A 24,553-nucleotide genomic window follows, 5' to 3' on the forward strand; every position below is an offset into this window, starting at 1 on the left:
CTCTGGGCACTTTTTACATGAATTTTCAGGTTTAGCTATTGCAGACGGCTAAACCTGAGCTCTGGTGCAAGGAGTGGCAGACGGAACGGATTTGGCTCTTTCCAAACACTTCCCGTTCTCCGGGCTCTGGAAAGAGGGGAAGGTCAGGTGCCACATCTCTGGTGCTGGGCATCATTGCATGGATTTGCCCCAAAAAATATGTGTTTTGAGTTGGTGCTGGTGTCCCACCCGCCCTCAGCATCTCCTTGTCCCCCAGCTGCTGTGACAAGGAGTCCCTTCAGATTTCAAAAATGGAAAATAAAACAGAAAAAAAAAGCAATTTTGTTTTTACTCGTTAGAGGGCAGCAACAAACACAACTGTGACAGACAGGAGAGCTGCCCAACAAAAGGGAGATCATGGAAAGGAGGAATTACCATTACTGGGATGCACACCCCAATGTGCTGGGGTGAGCAGGGGAAGGGTGATGGTACCCACTTGCACTCCACTGCTGCACATCTTTTTTCCCAGCGAGTCAAGGCTCTAATGATTTATTATGTATATTTTCCTCCCATCCCCTTTTTAATTTTCTCACTTGGCTGTAGATAATCGAACTCCGGAGTGAAATTCTCAGGACAAATCAGGACAGAAATGAGCTCTCAGAAGGTCCTTCAGGTGGAAGAAAGCTGCTTTGGAGTGACAGCAGAAATGGGGCAGCACTTGCTTCCTGAGTGGGGAACAGCACCAGGCAACACACAGGGAACAAACCGAGACCCACTCATTTATTGTCAAAAAAACCTCAAACTTTACTTGTGTTTCTCTCAATAAATAATTTACAGTATTTACAGGCGGTGACACTCCCGTGGGTCTCAGCACAGGGAGGAGGTGGGGGGGCCTTTTCAGAACACCCCCCCTTTGCCTATGGTTTTTTTTGTTTTGTTTGTTTCCAAGTATTGGGTCCTTCTTGGCCACACTTCACCTTTAACCAGAACTGGGTCAAACACAACCAAAATAAAGTGCTTCACTGTTTGCTTCTAAAACAGGGATACCCCAACCACCTCACGCCATCGGCCACCACTGGAGCACCCACCTGGACAGAGGGAACGAGCCATGCCGTAACCAGACTTTCCTTGGATGGAAACCACCCCTAAACCACAGCATGTCGTGCTGTGGGGTGATTGTTTTATAGGAAAGGGAGGTCTTAAGGGAATTAGCGACCTGTTGGCATGCTGTGGCTGGGCCAGCTCAGGCAGCTTTCAAGCAGCACCACGTTCTCAGAGGGAGGCTGTGCACAGCTGTGGGGTAAATCGCCTCTTTGCCCAGAGACAGATTTTGGCTTTTAAAAGGTGTGTTTTGAATTTCTAGGGAAGATAAAATTTTTTTTTCTCTAGAACAAAGGAAACAAAAAGTCCAAATCAGCCTGGCTGAGCATTAGTGCATTGGGAAATGAAAACTGTCCAGTGCTGTGGTCCAGTGGCTGCTCCCCTCAGCACCTCCAAACTGTGATATCCTTATTTCAAAATCTCCCTAAACAGAGTATCTGGGGCATCAGCAAACAAAGCAAGGAGCAAAGTAGTAAACACATCTTTTTGTTTCTTTTCTTTCCTTAAACATTTAAAAACCAATTACATCTTTTCATCTGTACAGTCACACGAGATCAATGCCAGGGCTCTATATATTAAAGAGACAATATAAATTACATCCATTGACACAAGTTTGCATTTCTCTGCTGCTTTACAAATGGAGCTCTAGAGCTGTAAGGACACAATGAATAGTCATGTTCAGTATTTACACCAGGCTGCCTCTTGGCACCAGTTCAGACTGCCAAACCAAGCCTGTTCCCACCTCTTTTGGTGCTAGCTTGTCTCATCAGGCCCAGAGACCTCCCCTGAGACCAGGAGGTGCCCCCAAGTGTGACACATTCTGGGGCTTGTTTCTGGGAACTTCCCCCTGAGGAAAGATGGGGGAAACCCACCAGGAGGTCTTGAAGGCGCAGACCAAAGGTGGTCTTGTTTGTTCAGTGACCGATGGGGAGAACCACAGAGAAACACGGAGTGGAGGAGATGGGCAGCACTACGTGCTGGGGGAAGAAGATTATTGATGGTTTCGAGGCAGGGAACAGACATCTGGAGGCAGCTGGGGGGGGGTCCTCTGCTGCATCCCATCTCCTGGCTGAATTTCTGACATTGCCCCATTTCTGATTCAAGCCCAAAAGGGCTTAAGGTGCAACTGGTCTGCAATGGGGTTGCAAGTCGCGGCCCCAGGATGGGGAGCAGAGCAGAGACCTAGCAGCAAAAAAAAAGAGCACCATGCTCCTGCTCCATCCCAGGGCTGGGCCAGGCCAAGCCACGGGCAGGGAGGGGCTGGAGGGAGGTGCAGCTCGGGTGTCCCACTGTGCAGCCACCCTGCTGCCAGTTCTAGGGGACCAGAGAGCGAATGTTGTGAGGAACTCATCCAATGCTGGGCAGAAGTTGCAGAAACCGCTTGAATACTGGCCAGGTTTCTCCCGTTGCCATCAAGAGTCCATGGTGGGTCCAGGCAGAGACAAGGGAGACAGGACTAAAACTACTGAGTGAATCAGCCAGGTGAACTGGCTAAAATAGGGGACGCCTTTGAACCACAAAAAATGCAGGCCAAGGCTTGAGGAACGTGTCCTCCTTCCACCCAGAAGGTGCCTGGCACCAGAAGCCAAGCAAGTGGGGGATCACTGCCCACCATTTTGGCCCCTTGCATTACCTTCTGCAACAACAGGGCTGTGGGCAGAGCAGGACATGCCAAAAAGCAGAGCCCAGCCCCAGTGAGCAGGACATCCCGCCCCGCTGTGCTGGCCAGGCTTGGTCATTCTCACTGCTCCGTGCCCTCCTCATGGGCTCTGCTCTCTGAAGACAAAGCCATGTTCACACACGCCAGTGTCACAGTCACCACGTGTTGTTGGGACTGGGGGAGCGCTACAAGGAGAGTAGCTACAAGGGTTCCCCAGTGCTCACTTGGCTGGGAGCAGGAGGAGAGGGAGGTGAGGAAAGTCCAGACAAGGTACAGTCCAGCAAAAACTCCTGACCGGTCCCACTGGCAACACGTTCCTCCCAGGCAAGAGCTGGGAAGGTGGAGGACTTGCACCAAGTGAGAGACTGAGGTCTGAGGACAACCCATGTGGCTCTGATGTCCAACCTCTTGTTTTCCAGCACCTGCATCTCTCATCCCTGGTTGCCTCCTGCTCCCCTTTCCCTTCTCTCCAAGGTGTGAAGGAGCAAACCTCTATAACAAGCACAACCAACACAAACACAGCAGTGCTACCCAGAGGGTGGGATGTGTTCCCGTGGGAGCCGTGTTACCCGGGGTCAGGTCCCGTGTCCTTTCATAGAGGTGCAGCTTGTCTTTGTTGGAGTGAAGCATCTTCACGTCCTCAAAGGCATAGTAAGCAGCCAGCATGAAGTTGACATCTCCCGTGGTGAGGAGGTCGAAGACACAGGACTGGAAGTAGAGGTCCTCCACGGGCAGCTTTTCCCTGCACTTGGCCGTGGCTGTTTCGTAGGTGAAGGCCTCGGGCGGGGCTGGCAGGCTGGGCCCCTTCCTACGGGCACGACCCTCCGTGGCCTGAGCCGAGCGGATGGTCTGGAAGTCAATCTGTTGGTTGAGTGGACAACCACGGAGGCACAGGTAGAGGCCCTGACTGTCCTGGTCCTCCACGGCGTTGACCACCTCCTCCGGCATGCGCACGGCGAAGGTGAGGTACCGCCCCACCTGCCTCACCACGATGGTGGTGCCGATGTACTTGGCCTGGATCTCGATGTGCTGGCCCGACACCTTCTCCGTGATCTTCAGGCTGTTGGCTCCGTGCTTGTCCCCTCCGTTCTTGGAGCCGTCGACAAAGGCAGCGGGGAGCTCGTCCATCTCTGCCTGGTACACTTTCTGATCCACACACTCCTGGAAGCTCTTGAAGATGATGGTGAGCTGTGGGGGAGGAAAGGAGCATGGTTACAGCCAGTGATGACCACCTGAGAGCACACAGCCACTACCAGCAGTGGGGTGGGAGGTGGAAGGGCTGGATGCTCAGTCTGGACAGCAGCATGACCTTCAGCTCATGGGCAGGTCCTTCATCCTAAGAAGAGGCCCTGACTTTTAGCCACCCAGACACAGTCATCCTGCTCCAGCAAAAAGGTGAGGACAAGACCCATAGGCTTGTACAGATCCAAGACCCAGAGGCTTGACTGAAAGCACCGCCTGGATCTGCCTGTTATCTCCAGGCCCAAGACAGGAGCTTCCTTGCAGCTGGAGCTGGGTGGAGTATCCGTACTCACAGGCCTGTGGCAGCATGCCCGTGCACGCTGCACTGCCTTGCCTCCAGGGCTGGCAGATGGCAGCAGGGACGAGCCCTGACTCCCCTGGAGGTGGTGGAGCTTCTCCTCTGACTCCCATGACATTTACATCTCAAGGGCTGGACCAATTTGTTTTCCCAACCAACTGCAGACCAACAGGGATTTCTCCCATGGGCCCTCAAACATGTCCTGCTCCATCTCAGCCCCACAGGCACACATGTGTTCAGCCTGTTCCAGTGGGGTGGCCCTTCTAGGGGTGACTTCGTGGTGGCCTTGGCAGTGCTGGATTAATGGCTGGACGCGATGATCTTAAGAGGTCTTTTCCAACCTTAATGATTCTGTGATTCTATGACACAGAGCCCAACATACCTCCTCACCCCTGGCTGGGCTCAAACACATGCCCCTTGCCAGAGGAACGACCTCACAGTGCTTGCTCTTCCCTTGCTGACCTGGCTTTTGGAGGGAAGACTTGGGGAGGAAAATGAGTAGAATTTGCATGTACAAACAGTACAAACTACATTTCCTCTTTCAGCTCTTGCAGAGTTGCTCTTGCACCTTTCTGCCCATGAGGGAGAAGTGGCAAAGGGGACCTCCCACCATATGGCCCCCATGAAGGGGGAGACTGAGACCTGGCCAGAGTGGGACAGGGCTGGAGAAGAGAGCAGAGAACACAAAGAGCCCCAAGGATCAAGTGCTCCCATCCTTTCCAGCAGGACAGTGCCCACAGCAGTGCTTCCCACAGCTCATGCTGCAGACCTCATGACTAATCCCTGCTCACCACAAGCCCACGAGGCAGATAAGGAGAGAAAAGGCTCAATTAAGATGGTGATCCCGCAAACCCAGCAGGTCCTGGGATCCTTAAGGACCACCTCCCTCAAGCCAGACTTCCTCACAGGCTTCAGCAGGTTTTGATGTCTTTTAGTGGGTAAGGACTTCAGAGCATCATTAAGTATCTTTTAGGGGGTTTATGAGGGCCAGGTCAGAACCTGACTGCCAGTTCCAGCTCAGGATAAAGGGGTGACACCCAGAGCAGAGAAGCAGCCCCTATCCTACACGTGCTTCTCTTCTCTCCCCACATACAGGGAGAAGCAGAATTCCCAGATATTGTGGGACAGGACATTTTCCAAAAGCAAGAGTATGCCTCCTGCTGAGCCTCCCTTTTTCTTCGGCACAAGAAGTGCCCTATTAGCTTTAGAGCTGGTGCACCAGGGGCAGCACACCAGTTCCTCAGCTCCAGGTCCCTGCTGAAGCTGAGGCTGTGACACACAAGTCCTGCTGCGTCACAGCAGCACATTTTCACTTGAGCTTTCTGTTTGCCTTGTACCTTTGGGATGTTTATTTAGTCTGTCAAAGCACCTCCAGAACAGACTGTTCCCCACAAAATGTCTTGACTTGGCTGCAAACCACAGAGACAATTACAAGCCTGGGTAGAGGGGAAGGTGGTGTGAAGAGCTCAGCTCCCTCCAGGCTTTTTCCTGCAAGCTGGAGCCTCCCTGGAGGGCAGTCCTGGGTTTGCTTGTGCCTTCGGGTTCCCCCAAAAGGTAACAGCATCATTCCTGATCTGGCTGTTCACAGCAATCTGGAGCCCCAGGGTGGGAGCCCTCTCAATTTGCAGTCCCTGGCTTGGCCATGAAGGCCCCCTGAGACGCAGCACCACAGCCTGCTCACTGTGATGGGGCTGGATGTGCCCAACGAGAAACCACAGGCCATTTCAATGAAGGCTGGGGACAAAACAAGGATGGATATCTGATGTTTAGGGCCAAACATTCACATTCAGGGGAGCTCATGCTCTGTCTTACCCTCCCCAAGGACACGTGCAAATGGGGGAAGACATGGAGGGAAGAAAGGCTGCTCTGAAGCCTCCCTGCCCTTGCCCACCTCTGTCCAGGGAAACGTGCCCAAGGCTCACCTTGCTGGTGGCGGTGGCCGAGGAGCCAGGCAGCACCGCCGTGTTGGTGACCTGCACATTCAGGTAGTTATTGTCTATGAGCGGCCAAGCCCCCTGCACCTTGCAGGTCTGGAAAGTGTCCGTGAAAGTCCTGAGGTGGGGGTCCCCAAAGAGCCCGCAGTGGGTGTAGTTGGGGGCGGCCGAGTGTTTGTGAAAGCTCTTCTCATAGTGGCAGATCTCGGGGCTGTCGGAGCGCTCCTGGCTGTCCCCGGGGGGCAATGTCCGGAGGCGGGGCTGGGACGTGGGGCCATCCTTGGAGCAGTTGTGCTGCACCATGAGATCGTCTATGCCATGCACGGCCGAGTGGTAGGCCAGGTCGCCCCTGCAGGTGCGCGCCGTGCGGCGGGTGCAGTGCGCGTAGGCCCGCAGCGCCGTGCAGAACTCCGGCGCCTCCTCCGCGCCCAGGTGGTGCGAGCCCGACGTGGCCGCCCAGAACTCAGAGTTGCACTTGAGGATCTTGCATGGAGATGTCACTGCGGGAGGGGAGAACACAAGGGGGTCAGCACTGGCTCGCCCACGTGGGGGATGCCCAACTCTACCCCCACCCAGAGGCCGCGTCCTCCTCCTGCAGTCCAAACTCGTGACCCTGGCCTGGCCTGGCCGCGTGACGGGGCCCTGCTCGCCAGACGTGACCCTCTCACATGACCCAACTCTCATGCATCAAAGCCAAAGAAATCAACAGGATCTGCCCCAATTTAAGCCCAAAAGGGAAAGAGCATCCAGCCTTTAGATGAATGATCATGGGGGGAAACCATGGTGTGAAGAATGGGACATATTCATAAGCAGTGATAAGGGAGGATCATTAATGTGGGGGGAGATGCAATGGGGTTTTTAATGCCTTTTTAGAGTTTGACATTTTAAGCTCTGTGCTGCGTGAGTTACTGGGCGCTGCGTCCAGACTGAGCTCCACCAGCACAAAACTCTGCTTGCTCTCTTCCTTTCCCTCCTTTATGGGCTTGGGGAAATCCAGCACCAGCACAACCACTGTGCCCAGGTTAGAGCAGGACCAGTGCCATGACCCACTCTGCAGCACAGCCAGAGGCCATCCACCATCCCAAGCGCTGCTGCAGTGACGGGTGCAGCACTTGTCCCTGTCCCTATGCCTCCGGAAAGAAGTGGGAGCCAAAAACCCTCTTTCTTGACGTCTGTGCAGCTCTGCCCAGCCCTGGGAGCCCGTTCCCCACCACAGCCCGCTGAGAGAGAACAAGAGGTGGAGGAGAAAAACCGGCACAGCAGGTGTGGGGATGCCAGCGAGCCCCCGCCTCCCCTTCCCACCCGCCCTGTGTTGCCCAGGTGGAGGCGAAGCCAGAGGCTGCAGGGCCTCTGCTGGGCTCAGCGGCAGCCCTGGTGCTTCCTGGCAAGGCAGAGGAAGGCAAAGAAAATTCAGATCCTGTTTTTTCCCCCCACACACAACGTCTGCTCCCTGGGGCAGTGTGGCTTCCCTGGAACAGACTTGAAAGCAGCTGTGCAAAAAGCACATGGCCATCGCTGAATGTCGCAGACACTGCTCTGCCCCTGCCAACTTGGAGTCTTGCTGGGTGAACCCAGGCTCACACTACTTAAAATTCATGGCATTTTCCTTCCTCTTCTCTTAATCAACACCCTCGGAGCACTTGGAAACAGGATGGTTCATGCACAAAAGGCAGCAGGAGGAGAAGACAAGCCCCACCATTTCCAGATGCTTTCATGGTGCCTTTTGCAGGCGGACCCATATATTCCTGTCTCGGGGCTTGTTTAGAAGGAGCCTGGCAGGGCAACTGTGCCAAAAGCATCTCAGATTTGTTTAGAAAGAAAGTTACAAAATCCAGTATTGTTTCAGGGAAAAGAGTATGCCTGAGTTTTAAACATCACAGTGCTGGAAACCTAAACAGAGTTGGTGCTGGAAAATCAGAAAGGGAGACTTAGACTATGTAACACTGAGCCGTTCAGCTGTGAGAAACAAGCCTGTCTCCTCTCTGTTTCCAAGAAGAGTGAAGTGCAAATAGGAAATGGTGACAGGCTCCTCACAGTTTTAAAATTCATGTTTAATAAACTCAGATGCTAGCAACAGCACCGAGAACCCAGGAGCTGTATGGTCTTGGCAGCATCCCACTTAAACCTGCAAGAAGCTCTGTGGAAAGCCTTTAACTCATCATTGACCAGAGGTGACTCAACAGCAAGGTTCTGACCTGGGGCATGGGCTCATGTTTCTGCTAAGTCTTCTGCATGTATGGGTCAAATTTAAATATATTTATTATTTCATATCTCTCTCTTGTTCATCCCAGGAATGTGGTTTTCCACCAGGACTGTTATAACGGAAGGCAGGAGTCAAAACAGCACACAGGACTGTGACCAGTGCCACCACTGCTGGTTATCCCAAACCCTTGTGGCATCAGGCAATTAAAGTCATTGCTCTCCTAGTAGTTATGCTAATGTACAGCTTGAGGATGCCTTGGGGTTGCATGTGGCAGAAGGTGCTGTCACTGCAGCCCGACCTGCCCCCACAGCCCCAGGAGAAGCTGGAGGACACATCCCTGGACATGCAGGAGCCAAACACCCCACAGCTCAGTAAGGCATCAGGATGCACTACACAAAGCATCCCATCCAGCGAGCAGCTTGCAGAGTCCTGGCTGCAGCACTTTGGCTGCTCCAGCCCTTCAGATGCTGAATAGAGAGGATTTTTTTAGAAGGAATAAAACCACAGACTCTTGCTCTTTAAGGACTTGCTTCACTCTCTTGGATGAGGAGATGCAGGCGTGAGCTGCGGCTGCCTAGGGACAGAGTGGGCTCTGCTAAACAGCCCCCCAAACACCCAGTGCTGGACACATCCTGGTGCTGAGCATCCCTCACTGCTGCCCTGCCCGGGGTCACACATGACTTTATAAGGCGCTGAATTAAAAAATCCCAACCAAACGGAGGGCAGTGAAGCAAGCCTATCTCCTTCCTCCCAGCGCCTGAAGGGGGAGCGTTCCGCTCTAAGATGTTATCGCTCCACTTCTGGCACCCGTCCCCTTCTCGCTGTTTCGCTCAGGGCCCCATATAAGGCCAGATCTCCACATCCAGGTGCCCCGGCGCTGGGTGGTGTGTGAGCGGGGCCCTCCCCGGCCTGGCCTTTCCCATGGACATTGCCCCAGCCACCCTCACGGCGAACCCCGCATGCTGCTGGGGAGGGAGCACAGCTGACAAAGGCTGTGGAGGAGAGCAAACACGACCCTCACCCCTCCCAAGCAGCCTTGCCTCCTCCCCTCTGGCAGCAGCTTTGGCACAGTGGTGCAGGCTCATTTGTACCCTGGCCAAGAAACGATGTTTATTCAATTTCGCATAATCTATTTTCCATCGACTCACAATGGTTCTGTTTTTCAACCACAGATGACTTAGCATGGAAACAAATCCCTCTCAAGCAGGAACCCAGCAAGGCTCTCCTGGGATCTGTGAGACATCCCCAGGTCTGGGTGATTTCTTGTCCATGGCAAAGCAGCCCTCATCTCATAGACAGGCGACTTCAACCCCTCCAAGCCACCTCCCAACCTCCCCAGGATCTTCTTTTAAGGCCTTGATGTCACTCAAACCAGGGAAAAAAATCCCCTTTGTTATCTTGAAACCAACAGTTTTGGAAAGCTAAAGCCAGAAAAAATCAGAAAACCACCTGGATTAGGACAGCCCCCCCCCCCCCGTTTCTTCAGGGACACTTCCCGTGAGGACTCCTGAGGTCTGTGAGGACTGAAAAGCCACCCCGTTCCTCGGAGGGCTATTCCAGGAGTTTATCACCTTTACAAAACACGGGTCTTGGTTCTAAGTGGATTTTATCTGACTTCATTGTAAAGACATAAAAAGAACCAGCGATTTTCTCCAAAGCAGTAAAAGGTCCGTTAGTAACGAGTGTGTTTCCCACAAAGATATTTACACACTGCAATCAAGTCCCTTGTCAATCCTCCAGATAAGCTAAACGGTTTGCACTTTTAAGTTCTCGCTGGAAGGTGTTTGCCCAGCCCCACCATCAGATCTCCCTCCAGCAGCCTTGTTTCCTGCACAACCTACCACCCCGACAGGCAACGGGGATAAGGGACACGCTCACAACTCTCCCGAGGTCACCCTTTTCACCTCGCCGGGACATTGCAGAGAGCAGGGACACAAGATGTGACCTCTTCCTGAGCTCCTGGTTTGGAAAGCCCTGGTCCTCCATGCAACGAGCATCCCACGGACCACCAAACACACACTCAGGGTTCTGGGGTATCACACAACCCCAGTCCCACCGCTCTGCCCCTCGTCATCAGTACACTGCATTATGTGACGTCAAATTAAATGTTCAAGCATATGGATGCATATGACCTTAATAGCATTTTCTCATCAGTGCCCCCCTATTCTCCCTTCAGCTGGTGTCAAGTAACCTGAATTCCATTTACCCAAATCACGTTCTTTCAGAAAACTAGCACAAAATCAACATTTAATCTATTCTTCTGTAATTCCTGTAACAAAAAGAATACTGGAAATTAATTTCTGTAAGCAAAAGCCAATTCTTTTAAGACTCTTGAATGCACATTCACCAGACCTGTTAATTTTAAAGTGTTCACTGCTAAGCAAGGTTTTTTAATATCCTCTTGGTTCCTAACGGGCTGGAAAGTATTTCATCACCCACATGTGATGCAAATACATCATCCCGCGTTTTTCCAAATACATGGATTGAAGTGTAGATGTGCAAGCCTCACACATGCAGTAAAGGGCCTTTTTGGAGAACACAGTAAAACCTAATTACCTTTGGCCTCAGATCTGAGCACCCAGACTTAGGCTCCTAAACACATATTTATTTAAGTAATCTAAATAAACATATTTATGCTGACACCTCAATAGGAAAGGCACGATTCTCCAAGGTGCTAAATACCAGCAACATCTGCCAGCTCAAGGAGATGTGGGCTGCTCTGCTCACAGGCGGACAGCAGTCACCACCAGCATGAAAATGACCCCAAAAGAATAAAAATCACATTGCTCCTTAAAAGCACGGCATAAGGGATTGCTTCCAGCAAGGTTTCAGGAGTCCCAAGCAAAAACTGAGGGAATGAATACTGTGCTTTGCATCCAGCCCCTTGTGCTGTCCCTGTCCCAGGGGGTGTCTACATGAGCCATCCCACACAGTGGCCATGCTGGGCCCACATCTCGATGCCCACGAGGGTCATGAGATTAGATATAAAGAAGGAATTTTTTTACAATTAGGGTGCTGAAACGCTGGCACGGGTTGCCCAGAGAGGTGGTGGGTGCCCCATCTCCGGAGACATTCAAGAGGTCCCTGCCAATGGAACGGGGGTTGGACGGGGTGACCTTTAAAGGCCCCTTCCAACCCAAATCATTCTGTGATTCTATTTTATGACACGGATCAGCCGGCGCCTTGCCACACCAGGGAGAGAAAGGAGCGACTTGGTGCAGCCCTGATGGATGGGATGTCATGGGCAGGGACAGCTCTCCCGCAGCCCCACGGGGCACCATGGGGCGAGCAAGACCCAAGGGCCACCTGACCCAAGCTTGGTGAAAGGATTTGTGCGGGAAGGCAGCGCCGGGCTCTTCCAGCGACCTCCTTTGAACTGTTAATCAAGCACAATCTTGCAGAATAATAGCCTGCTTATTATTGCCTTGTTTGCATAACAAAGAGGCCCAATAAAACTGATTTGACTGTGCTCAGAGGGGGTGTGAAAGATCAGCTCTGAGAAAAGAGCTGCAGGAATGCAGCAAACTGCTCCAAAGCCTCAACCCAGGAAGAAAGACAATGCAATTTGCCATCAAGAAAAGCCCAATAGACCAATAAATTACCCATGTGCAAAGGGATTAGATCAGGTTTCAGTTGCACTGAAGTGGGGGGAGGACCGGGAGGAGGGAACTGAAGGAGAAAAATAAACCTGACTCTCTTAAAGAGCTGGGGCTCATATTTTGCAGGGGTGTGCGTGGGGAGGTTGGCTCGGAGGGGCCACCTTCCATGCTGGGGCCGGGTTTATGTGCTCATTTCCACCGGCAAAAGCAGCAGATGCATTAAATCCAGGCAAAGGCCCTACTTGTGTACGATAAAGTGACTCTAGGTGTACCCCAGAGCACACCTCAAGCCGTGCAGCTTCGTCTAACCCAGTCCTTGTCCTGCTCAAGACGATGCTGGGGGAAGGAGAAACCAGCTCCTTGAAGTCAGAAGAGGGACACAGAAGGAGTTTTCTTGTTTCAGCCTGTGTCAGTCGCTAAAGCATCCGGAGGACCTGCCACGGCCAACTCCTTTCTGTCCTCAGTGCCGAGTTCACGGCCCCCCATCTCTCCTCTGCAGGCGTCGCAGAGACACGGGGCAAGTACAGGCAGGAAACCAGCAGAGTCAGTGTCTTCACCGGCTACAGCACAAACTGCTGCACGCTGCCGAAGGAGCCCTTGATCGCTCCTGTCACTTAGTCAGCTCTTTTGGCTCCAGACTCAGCTTACGGCTGACCCGGCATGCTCGCCGCCAGCCAAGGCAGCTCTCCCCAGCCCCCAGCCAGCACTGCTCCTCCAGGCTCACCGCGGCATCCCTGTGCAGGGAGAAGGATGAGCAGGCACCATCGGAGAGGGCACCAGCCATGGAGCTGCCAGCCAGGGCTGTGCTGCTCTGAGAACTACCAGCAAACCTTGGGGACTTCAGGAGGCATGATGGGCTGAGAGGGGGAACCAGCGTGACAGACAACGCCGCAATGGAGTCACAGACTTTGTTCTTGAATCTTCCTCCTGGGATTTGGGCCTCAGCACTGCCTTTACTGCAGCTGTTGAGCTTTTGCCTGCTCAGAGGAAGCAGTGCCAGTGGGGGGTTCAGAAGATGCAGGTTTTGCTCCTTCAAGAGCTGGTCGATGGAGGACGAGGAGGGAGGGAAGCAATAGGGCAGTGATCTCCTCTGACTCTGCATCTGCAGAAGGGCACTAACAAAGCTGCCTGTCCAGCACAGTGTGCTTCTGGGCTGGGAAGCCATTCTGGAGCTGCACACCTGACCTCCCCCGTTGGGAGTGCACTTTCATCAACAGTTCCCAAGAGCTGGTAAATCTCCTCAGGCAAATGGCCCAGTTTAGAGATGAGGACACTGAAGGACGCGAAGGCTTTCACCCAAGATGAGTCCCGTGGGAAGACATGTGAATTTGCACTCTCATCCCCTGCATGAAGCATCACCCTCACCTTCCTCCTCAGCCACCACCACCCATGACCCCATCCCTCTGGAGCAGCGGTGCCTGGATAAGGTCACCTCTGCCAGCCACCCCCACTGCCGAGTGCTCCAGGTTTCCAGCAGACATCACTCTCCCCACGCCAAAGCTGTTTTCCCAGGGTGCCTTTGAAGGCAGCGCTGCCACCCACCAGTGCCCGGGGGCCCCCCAGGTGTGGCAGCGGGTCCCTCGCCCTCCTCCCCCTCAACCGGGCCGCGGCAGGGTTGGCAGGGAAACGCTTTCTGCTCACAGGTGTGGATTCCCTCTAGGAATAATCATCCCCGCTGTGCTCTTGTGAAATTTCAACCCTTCAAACGCAGAGGTAAATGAGATACAAAACGAGGAGATGGAGAAAAGCCCGGAGCACATAAATCTGGATGAGGCAAATTTATACAATTAGATGTCTGCCAAAAAATTGCGGCATCTCAATCGGAGGCGTCGGCTTGCGCAGGGTGTGGGGTGGCAGCTGCCCGGCTGGAAGGCAGCAGCCGCACAAGCCCATCAAGACACCTGACTGATGTTGGAGTCCCACCTGGGGATGCAGGGGACCTTGTGGATCCTTTCCTACAGGCTGGGCTCCCACCCAGCACCAGACTCCCTCCCCATCGCTCATACCCCGTGGAAGGCACAGTATCTGTTCATCCTTCACAGCCACAGACCTTCAGAGGTTTATTTCTTTTTAAATGCTGCCTCTCCTGGACTCAGGTTTTAATTTTGAGAGGAAAAAGTAACTTTCTAACTGGAATCTGGTCCCACTGCTCCCCCACTCCTATCCCAGCACAGTGATGCTTTCTCATCACTGTGGGCTGGCAAAGTTCAGAGTCATGTCCTGCCACATGTCCTTGTCATCTCAGAAAGGGCCAGCTGGAGTGTGTCACACAGCAAGAGCAAAAGGTAGCTTGTCCAAAACTCAAAATGCCATAGATCATTACTAGGGCTTTGGGGACCAAAGTCAACAGCTGTCCAGGAAGGAGAGGAAACCAAGGGAGGAGAAAATTCTTTGGCCTCAAGTGAAGCTTGCTCTCTGCCTGACCCATAAAACCTGTACGTCAGGGACAGCTCTGCTTGCTGGGAACTGAATGGCCAAACACTTCTGGATGCTCATGCACTGCCAAGTGGGACTTGCCACCCTTCTGAAGGACCTGCTGTCCCTGCAGCTGTGGGGACATGAGACCCTGGCCACCCCACATACCACGGCCAGGCTGTCAGACAGAGCGGCTCAGTCTGTGCCTACCAGGGCTGCGTGTGTGTCGGAGCCAGCTTGTTCTCCGCAGTGAGAGCCCGATGACTTCATCAAGGGGATGGCATCTGGTTTTGCAGTTGGCTATAATTCAATTCTCCCCCTTGCTGCAGGAATTTCAGCTGGTGGAGCAGTGATTTACTCAGCCAGGCTGCACTTGAGTGCAAAGCAATCTTGAGGCTACAATCGAACGCACTGTTATTTTGAGAGCTCACGGACAAGGGAATAAATATCCTCTTCTTTTCATCCCAGTAGCTGCCAAGTGCAGGCTACAGAGCTTTTTAGAGGCATTTAGGAGCTCTCCTCTAACAAGTACACTCTGGATGCTGTGCATGGTCAGGCAGGACCCTGCCTGCACAGCTCACTCCTGATCTGTGGCATCAGGATGGGATTTGCTGGGACAGCCAGAAAGAGGCCAAGGCACCCCCTCACCTGCCCCACCACAGCTGCATCTCCAAGCAACCCCCATCCTCCCCAAAACCCCTTCCCCATCATCCCAGCACTCCTGCATTCCAGCAGCCCTGAGCTCACCCCAGCCCCCTTCAAAACACCTGGGACCCTGAGGCACTTTCGGTCCTGGGTTCCTACACTCCCCCTTACTCCAAGTTTGGTGTCTGCTCCATCAGGAACAGCAAATCAAACCAAATCAAACTCATCCAGATGGATCAAAAGCCCTCATCTTTGACCTTTTTTGCTGTCTCACCAATGGTTATCCCTTGGGAGCAGTAGGGTTTGGATGAAGGACTGACAGGCTGAGGAGGGGCTGGCTTGGGCCACACACCGCCCTGCCAGAGCCTACAGATGCTTTATGGGATGTGCCCATCGGGGAGCCAGAAGACAGACCACAAAACTCATTGTCACTGGGGCCACCGCCTGGCTCCCCAGGGACAGCAGGTCAGTGCAGAGCCCGAGAAGAGCCCCCAGGTCAGGAAGTTTTTATGGTTGCCCAGCCCTGTAAGCACTTTCATGTGCACATCCGACTCAGCACAGCTGTCCAGGCCACAGAGAAAGAAACCTCAGCTGTTCCCATGATAATCCCAAAGTCACTCTTTTTACCACCTTGCTCCCAGTAACCAAGGGCCAGGAATTTCACGATTTTCTGTGGAAAAAAAGCAACTTATCCACCCCATCTACATTAAAAACAAGGCGCCTCCTTCCAGCCCCGCAACGTGCCTTGATGGAAATGGCAGAGAACTGTTCCATGTACGAGACCAGCTCCAAGCTTGCAACAAAACAGGGAAGCCAAAATATTTCCAGGTTTACGTTTGAATCCCTCCCTTCTTCTCTGCCCTGACAACATCCCGCACAGGCGTGTTCCTCCCCTGCCTCCACCTTCCCCAGGATGGGCTCTCTGTTCACAGCACTGGGGGGGTATTTTAGCAGCCTCTCAGGCCCCCATCTCAATTTTGGTTTAATGCTGCCATCACCTCTCTGCTGCTGAGACAAAAGCCATTTATTGACTACTCTGATACACTTCCACTTAGGGTTGGATCCTAATCTGGAATCCACTGTGCTGCCTGGATGGACCAAGAGCAGATAACTCCAAATTTTTACGGAGGCAGGAACGTTTTACAGCCAAAACGGCCAAGTCGGGAAAGCCAAAGCAAACCTGACCTGACACACCTGGGACAAAATCACTCAGGGCCAGATTTTGGAAGTACAAAGGGATTTCCAAGAAAACCCAGCACAGCCTGTACTGGGAGCCACAGGCATGGGTCACCCTGGAGATCAGGGTCTCAGCTGGGAGAGGACCCATGAGCATCCAACACTGGCATTTGGCACAAGCTCCAAGGAAAATTTCTGCCAAGGAAGCTGTCAGCAGTAGCCTGCTCTGCCCAGACCTCCTTCCACAACTGCCCCACAGTCACCCTGACCCACGGCCAGAGGACCCAGCCCAAGGGCACTGGACAGTGGGGGCTGCCCAGGAGGCAGCAGGGCGAAGCCATCGGTGTGAGAACAGCACAAGCGGGAATCCAGCCCGGGCTGTGAGCGTAGGGGGGTTAAGCAAATAAATAAATAGGGCAGGACTCGGCGAGGCACTCACTGATCTGACACGCCGAGCACCCGCTTGGGCAGCCTCCAGCGGCCCTGCTCACCTGGGGCTCCCAGGAGGGGTGCGAAGCCTCCTTGGTGCCGAGAACCTGCTGGGAACCCACAAATTCCCAGGAAGCATAGGGAAAAAGGGGCAAAAGGATATGGCAGGGAATAAATCCCCCCTTTTTCCTACCTTCCCACCCAAAAAGCTTTCAAAAAAGCCCCCAGCCTGCTCCCAGCCCTGGGCACGGGGAGCCCCGTCTCCGCCTGCGCCCCGCTCCCGCGGGCTCTGGATCGCCTCGTTCTGCCAGTTCTTTGCACCTTATTTGACTGCTGAAGGGAGAATCAAACAAAGCAGCCAGCCAGATCTCCTATCAAGTTCTTTCTTGCACCGTAAATCTCACAGCCTCGACGCTTTGCAACTCAACTGCTCCGAAAAGGGCGTTAAGCAACACATATGGGAGCAGCTCCAGAGTTTCCAGAAAAAAACAGGGGGTTCAGCTTCCAGCCTGCTGGGAAGTTTCGTGGCAGTGAGGTCCAGAGAGACACCTCAGTGCTAAGGGCAGTGCTGAAAAGGGTTTCCTGGAAGAGGGCGAAGAGGGCAAAGATAGGAGGAAGGGCATAAAGCAGTTATTTATTTATTTCCTACATGTGTGTGCAAGACTACTTCACCTACGGTTATGCAAAAGAACGGCAGAGGCGATTTAAAAGTTAATAAATTAAAAAAAAAAAAGGAAAGTTTTACTAAACTAAAAAGAGCGATAGGGAGATTTAAGCCTTAGAGCTTTTCTTTCTCCCTCCTGCTTTCTCTCCATTTTTCCCCCCCTTGCAAGTGAAAAAAAAAAAAAGAGGTAAAGAAACTGGAGAGTTTTGGAAGGAACAAATCCGCCTCTGTGGACTGGGTTTCCCCTCCCCCAACAAAAACAAGCACTCAGGGCTTGAAGGAATTTGCAGGCAGAGATCTGCCAAAAACATTGTGAAAAACTATGGGGGATTCATTGGAAACAGATGGCGTTTTCAGCTGTAATTCTGAAATTCTCCCCTTTTCTGACACAATACAAACAGCGGGGCCGGGGGCGGCGGGGGGGGGCCGAGCCCCGCGGCGGGTGCGAGCGGCCGGCCCGGGGGTGCCGATGCTCGCGGGACCATTTGGTTGCCATCCCGCCCTCGGACAGCACAATAGCTCCCGGCCCAGCCGAAGCAAGGTTTCCGACCAAACGAGGGTGCCGAGCCCCCAGAGCCCCGGGCCGGGGGCCGCTGCGGGAGAAGGGGCGCCCGCCCGGAGCGCCCGCGCATCCCCGCCCGCCGCGCCGCCCGCCCAGGTACGCCCCGCGGCCGCGCTCCCCCCGCCGGGGCCGTGTGACCCCCGGGCCCCCCACCGTCCCCAAATCACACCGCGGAGACCCCCCCGAGCCCCTCCGCGACCGCTCCCTGGCTCTGCGCTCCCCAGGGGTTCGGAGCGAGGACCCCACCGCTCTCACGGCAGAAATTTGGCATCGGGGTGTTCATGTGTGGATGTACCCCCCTAGTGTCCCCCCTTCCTTGCACGGCACCCGGGAAGGGGAGAACAAGGTAACCTGGCGCTGTCAGGAACACCTCCCGGCTGCCTTCGCCGCTTTGATTTCCACCATCTCCTTCCTTGTGGGATGAGGAGCGGGGAGACAAAGGAGATGAGGTCAAGGAAAAACACCCACCGCGACTGCTTGGGGAACGGGGATCTGGGGGGGCACGCACCAAAACTGAGCCCCACTTGCTTATTTTAAACATGTGGCAAACTGCTGCGAGGAGAGGGAGAGGGAAAGAGGCCCAGGGACAGGGGAACGAGGGCGGCGATCCAAGGGCTGCCAGAAACACAGGGAAAAAGTCTGCAAAATAAAGAGGCTGTTCCTTACCTGAAGGGAAGATGCAGAGAAAGACAGGGAGGATTTGGAAAAGTCCCAGGGCTGTGGATCCTGCCCCTCTCCCCATACCCATCCATCCAGCTCGAGCTTTAACCACTATCCTCTCCCTGGAAGAAGAGTTTAAAAAGGAAAAAAAAAAAAAAAAAAAGGAGAAGGGAAGAGAGGAAAGGGGGGGGAGAGGAAAAAAGGGAACAATAAATCAATCAAAAGCAAGAACTGGGGGGAAAAAATTAAATCAAAAGCCCCACATGGCTCCGCGGAGCGCGGCAGGGACGGGCGGCCCCAGCTCCGGGCTCTGCACTGAAAGATTACACAGACTTTTTCTCCTTCTTCTCCTCCTCCTCCTCTCCGTCCCCTCCCATTACAACCCAGCCCCAACCATCAATCATCCCGCTGCCTCCCAATGCCTGCATCCTTCTCTGCGCCTCCTCCTCCGAGCGCGCCCGCCTCCCCGGCCATACTGCGGGAAGGGGCGGGAGCGGCTGCGGCCATGCGAGGCAGGGAGGGGGAGCGGGGGAAAGGAGCCGGAGCGAGCCAGGCGAGGGGGTTATAGCTGTGGATGGAGCCCCCAAGCTCTGCCGTGCCCCGTGGGAATGGGGTGGCGGTGGTCTCACGCAGGATGGGAAGCGCGAAGGGCTCTCGATGTCTGCCCGCCGTCGCTCACCGCAAGTCGGTGGCAGTTTGGGAGAGGGGCTTCCTCCCACCCCATCGGGTCTCAACACCCACTGTGCCCTCCCTGCCCTTATCCCATGGGCCTGCCAAGATTGCCCCAAAATTAAGCAATTTGGGGTAAAGGGGCTGTCGTACAGCAGTCGGGGGAAACTGAGGCAGGGAGGCTTTAGGCAGCTGGTGCGGGATAGGGGTTGTGACAGCGACACTTAGGTCCTCGGCTCTCTGGGGGATGGCGTCCCCCCCCCCAGCACATGGGGCTCCTTCACATCTTCCCAGCCCTGGCACCTTGGCAGGTGAGTTTCACAACAATTCCGGGTCATTCACTGCCACCTGCACTGGCACTGGCAGCAGCGATAAAAACTCCAGGTGACTCAGAAACAGCAAGTCTCATAGATCCTTATCGTTAAACTGGCACTCCTTAGATAGGGGACGCCTGTCAGGTACCCTAAATCCAGCTGCCAGCCCACCAAGGACTGATGGAGATGAATAAACAATACCTGCACTGTCTCAGGACCTCCACCACTGCCTCGTCTGCACCACCAGCCCATGTACAGACCTGGATATTCAGCTTTTGCTGGGGGAATGTCTCACCAATTATGTTGGTAGGGTTGTCTCGGGGTCTCACTTTTAAGCCCCCCTTAGAGACTGTCTGGACAATCCCAAGCAGGCAGCAACCCTGGGAGAACCCTGCCTGCTCACAGACCATCAAATGGAGCAGCAGCTTGGAGCACACAGGCCTTTGCCTGCTGTGTTTCAAGATCCTGCTCCTTTCCACCTCCTGCAATGCCACAGCGTGCGGAGGTGAGCAGATGGGATCTGCATCCCCACCATCCCAGGAGTCTGCTCCACCCATGAGAGGGCTAGGCCAGGAGGAAGGCATCCACTTAGCTTGGATCTCTTAAAAATTCCCCTTGAGGGATGTTTTAGCCAGAGTGAACTAAGACCACTTCTGAATGAGGGTGCCCACAGGTGTAGGCTTTAATAACTTCCTTGTTTTGGATCATTAGCTCTCCTTTGATGGCATGTCCCTTTGCCATCCTGATGTTTCATCTGCTTTCTTTTGGGGTTCTTATACAATGAATAAAAGGATGCTGGTTGTTTTACACCACCCTTCTCCCAACTCTGTAAGACCATGGGTCTTTCCTCCTGCAGGTTGGTACAGGCCTGGGATATTCCTTGACATTTCTTCTGGTTATTCTTGGAAACCTCCTCTTCAGCTCATAAACATCCTTAAGGATGCTTTTTGGAGTGACAATAGCTTAAAGTCTCTAACAAGAATTTGTGATCTCATCCCTGTCACAGATTGAATCTGTGATCCAGTGCAGCAAATATCCATGGAAAGAGGAAGAGAAGATGGGAATAAATACCCAAGAAGCAAAGATATAACACCTATCTATTTCTCCATGAGGGGAGTGAGCCCCCATGCCTTCAAATGAAGGAGGACCTTCTCTGGGGCTTTATCCAGGCTGCAACAGGAATTAAAACACTGAAGCTTTTCCATCTGGGACCCAGATGGGATACAAAAATCCTGTGGCCTTGCCTGCCTAGTGGAATATCTGTCTTGGTCCTGCTGGTCCTAGAGCTGTGCTCAGACAGTGTCCACTAAAGTCAGAGGGAGCTCTGTGTGCAGAGGAGCTGCCAGAGTGGGCAGAGCTGGGCAGGAGATGAAAGCTGGCAGGCCGGATCCAGACCTGTAGCAGAGGCAGTGTGGGAGGAACGCCGACTCGAAGCACCTCTTTGTGGGGGATGTCAAACAGGGGCAAATATGTCCAAACCCTGCCAGCTGCTCCTACCACCCAAGAAGAAATGCCTGCTGATGGGATGTGTAGGCAGCTGGAGCTGCAAGGGGCCTGGGGGGAGGAGAGAGAGGGTCTGTGAGCTGGGGAGAGCCCAGGAAAAGGGGGGGAGATCCAGGGGATGGGGTTTCAGACCTCAAATCCCCTCTTCTTGCTCTCACCCTCTCCTCTTGCAATGTGACTTTTGCTTTTGTTTCAAAATGAAAAACATAATTTCTGCTGTTATCCTGACTGATGACATCCAACATGATCTGTTTAACTAAAAAAACCCATCTGAATGACGAACTTTTAAAACCCAGCTGTTAAATAGCTGCTGTGAGGCTGCTTTGATGGTTTGACCTAAAGCACCACTTTGGTATTGCCGTTTTGGGGCAGGCTGACACATTGCAACGATAGCCTGAAATCCAGTTTGAGGCATTATAGTTAAAATAAGACCCTTGATGGAAATTCTTCCTTTGGTGTAGGGAAAACTGCGCTGCCATAAAGCAACGGTCGGATGCCCCTGGCTCCAGTTTGTAAAAATTTCTCCTTGATTTTGCTCAGTTGCATCATGCATTGCAAATGGGATTGCTGTTCTTGGCACCGATCAAAGCAGCGGATTTCGCTGGAGAAAACAACAGATGTGTCCAAACCGTAACTTCAGGGAGGAAAAGGCCCCAAATAAGGTGTGTTTCTGAAATCCTGCTCCCCCTTACACATTTTTTAAATAAACTTCACCTTTCTGTTTAGCTGAACCGAAGAGCTGGACTTTAAGTCGCCTACTGAATCAGAGGCTGTGTGAAATTCGGATCTCTGCCTTGCTTAATGGGGATATCTAGGTTTGGAAATGCGCAGTGACGGTGTTTCCCCCAACTTCTTTCCTTCTCAAAGCCCATGCAGGACTCCCTGTTTAGGCAGCACTGAGCCCGATGCTCCTTGCAAACAGAATGTGGGAAACCACCCACCACTGAAATGCAACCACTGCAGTGGCTCAGCTCTGGGGCACAGGCACCTCCGTGGTCATCTGCACGTTGATTCCCATGTTTGGTGTCATTGTGGAGGGGTGACATGCAAATCACAGCCTTCTCCGAGGTATTTGCAGGATGTTGGGGGAGTCACAGTTCCCATGGGACACTTAGCTGGGATCACTAGGCTGAACTTAGCTTTCCTGTGCCCTACACCGCACCGTCCGTGGCTGTGGGCTTCAGTGGGGCTGAGTGAATGTGGCTGATTTGAGCCCAGAGGTTTGCAGATGAGAGCTCCCCTTACAACCTTCCTAATGGAATCATTCACTACCTGTAATTATATGGCTAAAATAGTAAACATGGGTATTTCTGAGGGCTGCAGATGGTAGTTAGAGGAATGGATGTCAGGGCTCCTGGTCTGCTCCTGACTCTCCCATGAACTTTCTGTGTGGCCACTTTTCACACCACTATCTGCACACTCGTGCCTTTGCCTGCTCTGCCTCAGGACACGGTGTTAAGCTCATGGCCTGTCTGGGATAAGCCATAATCACTCCTGCAGGAAGCTAATCCTGAGGTGCTCTGCAGGGGTATGTGTGTGTTTGGGGTGAGCAGCAAAAAGCAAGCTGCTCCTTAAAGGAGGAAGAAAGGAAGTTTGGAGTGGAAACCCCCGGGTTGTTGTCTGGAGAACAACAACTGATCCCAAAATGTTTGTGGAAATAAAAGCAAACACTTGTGCTCTGAACAATTCGCTTACTAAAGAAAGAAAACCTCTCAATAAGAACCAAATAAACCCCAACATCTTTACGCAATAACAGCCACCTCTGATGTCTGCAATTAATTTTAAAGACCTTCCTTTCACTCATAATTCAATTTTTTTATAATTTTACAATTTCCCTGGCTGACCGAGCAGACGCTGTCCCTGAGCTATGCACCCGAAGCTGACGAATACACATCTAAACACCCTTCCTTACCAATATTTCCTTGCAGGTAGGGCAGGAAAATATCCCCCCAAGATCTCCTTAGTGCCCTGCACTAAACTTTGGCAGTAGCTGGACGGGGCAGGCAGAGGGGATAGCACAGAGTTGGGCTTTGAAGAGTGACCCACTCCTGCGTAGCAAAGTGCAGAAAGGAGTTTGTTGGCTTATCTAAATCCTCCTTCCCACAGCTGCCGCTGTGAGCATCAGCCTCACCAACCTGGCTGTGTAAAGAGGCCAGTTGTGAAAAGTGGAAAAAAATACAGCTTTGTGCCACCAGTAAATAAAGTGTAAGAACTCTTTGACCTGCATCCTTGCATCTGCAGATTAACCGATTATCAGCAGCCCCCACTGAAGTCACAGTGGGTAACCCTCTCTTCTCAAACAGCCTGCTTCAAGCCCACAGCCATAAAAATCACCTCTAAATGCTGAAAAACCACCCAGCTGTACAAGGGGAAGGGAAGATGGGCTGGTGGAAAACTTCCAGACTCACCCATGGCAGAAAGCAAAACAAGCAGGGATATTTTAAGGCAAATAGAGTTCATCACATCAACTTTTTTTTTTTTTTTGACTGGTAACATTCATTCGTGTCTCTCCCTTCCCCTTGCTTGCAAAGCCCCTGGGGTGGTGAGGCCTAATTCCTACACATGGGAGCATGTAACCATCCCTTGTTCAGCAGTGTTTGGAGGGCTGGCTGGAATTCACCGTCTGTATATTTAATTCTCTGCAGGGAGCTGGTCTTCCTGGCCCAGTCTCCTCTTTGGGGTAAATATCAAGCAATATCTCCGTAGTGTATCTTCTTCACATCTGGGCTCCTCTCTAAGCAAAAATAGAAGATGGGCTGGGAGGTTCCCAAGAGCAAGTTCAAATGGCTAATTGTCATCTCAGCAGAAAAGATGGATAAATCTGAACTGCCAAAAATTGATCAGAATCATAGACTCACAGAATGGTTTGAGTTGGAAGGGGCCTTAAAGATCATCTAGTTCTGATCCCCCTGCCTTGGGCAGGGACACCAGGAAGAATTGCGGAGAACTGGGTGTTTATCAGCAGAGACAGAAGCCAGTCTGTGTAATGGGACAGTCTTTCTCTGCTGCTTTTAAAAGCTCCCGACATCTCGAGAAAGTGCAAACATAGCTTACTAATTCCCCTCCTCTGACTGACAGGTCAGCTAAGGACATCTCCTCGAACCTATTTAAAGGTATGAGATGGCATTGAGTGTTTGCAAGTCTACATCTGCCCCTTTGAGCAAGGGGTGTTTGAAGGATCTTCTGGAAAAAGCTCTGTGAAACCCAATCGTCTTTCCCAGGTCTCCTTCTGTCAGTTCCTGACAGTACTGGGCAGAAATACAACCCAACACAGGATGCCTTTCCTGCGTTCTCAGATGTGAAACGCTCAGTGACAATGTCCTCAGCTGATTTAAAACTTTGTCCTGAATATCTGGGAAAGAGACATTCCTTGTTATGTGGAAAAAACCCCCAAACCCAAACATCTGTAATCCAGCACTTCTGTGGATATTTTGGCAAACGAAAATGGGAGGTTTTGGCGGGGGGGGACCATCTTGAGTTGGCACCGGGAGTCCTCTCGG

General features: G+C 52.8%; 1 protein-coding gene across 1 annotated transcript; it reads right to left on the reverse strand.

The window, feature by feature from the left end:
• Positions 1–795: 795 nt before the first annotated feature.
• Positions 796–18,860, reverse strand: RGMA (repulsive guidance molecule BMP co-receptor a). The gene is made up of 3 exons (XM_082290552.1): positions 18,574–18,860; positions 6,203–6,714; positions 796–3,928 (listed from the first exon to the last, which is right to left on the reverse strand). The coding sequence occupies exons 1-3, from the start codon at positions 18,653–18,655 to the stop codon at positions 3,233–3,235; spliced, it is 1,290 nt and encodes a 429-aa protein (XP_082146678.1). The 5' UTR covers positions 18,656–18,860; the 3' UTR covers positions 796–3,232.
• Between the last annotated feature and the right edge of the window lie 5,693 nt (positions 18,861–24,553).

This window comes from Coloeus monedula (assembly GCF_965178545.1).
Source record: "Coloeus monedula genome assembly, chromosome: 14".
Taxonomy (NCBI): domain Eukaryota; kingdom Metazoa; phylum Chordata; class Aves; order Passeriformes; family Corvidae; genus Coloeus; species Coloeus monedula.

Coding starts and splice junctions, on each gene's coding strand:
- RGMA (XM_082290552.1), bottom strand. CDS start 18,655: ATGGGTATGGGGAGAGGGGCAGGATCCACAGCCCTGGGACTTTTCCAA. Junction 6,715..18,573: donor TCTCTGCATCTTCCCTTCAG/GTAAGGAACAGC, acceptor CCCCTCCCGCAG/TGACATCTCCATGCAAGATC. Junction 3,929..6,202: donor CGGCCACCGCCACCAGCAAG/GTGAGCCTTGGG, acceptor CCTCCCCCACAG/CTCACCATCATCTTCAAGAG.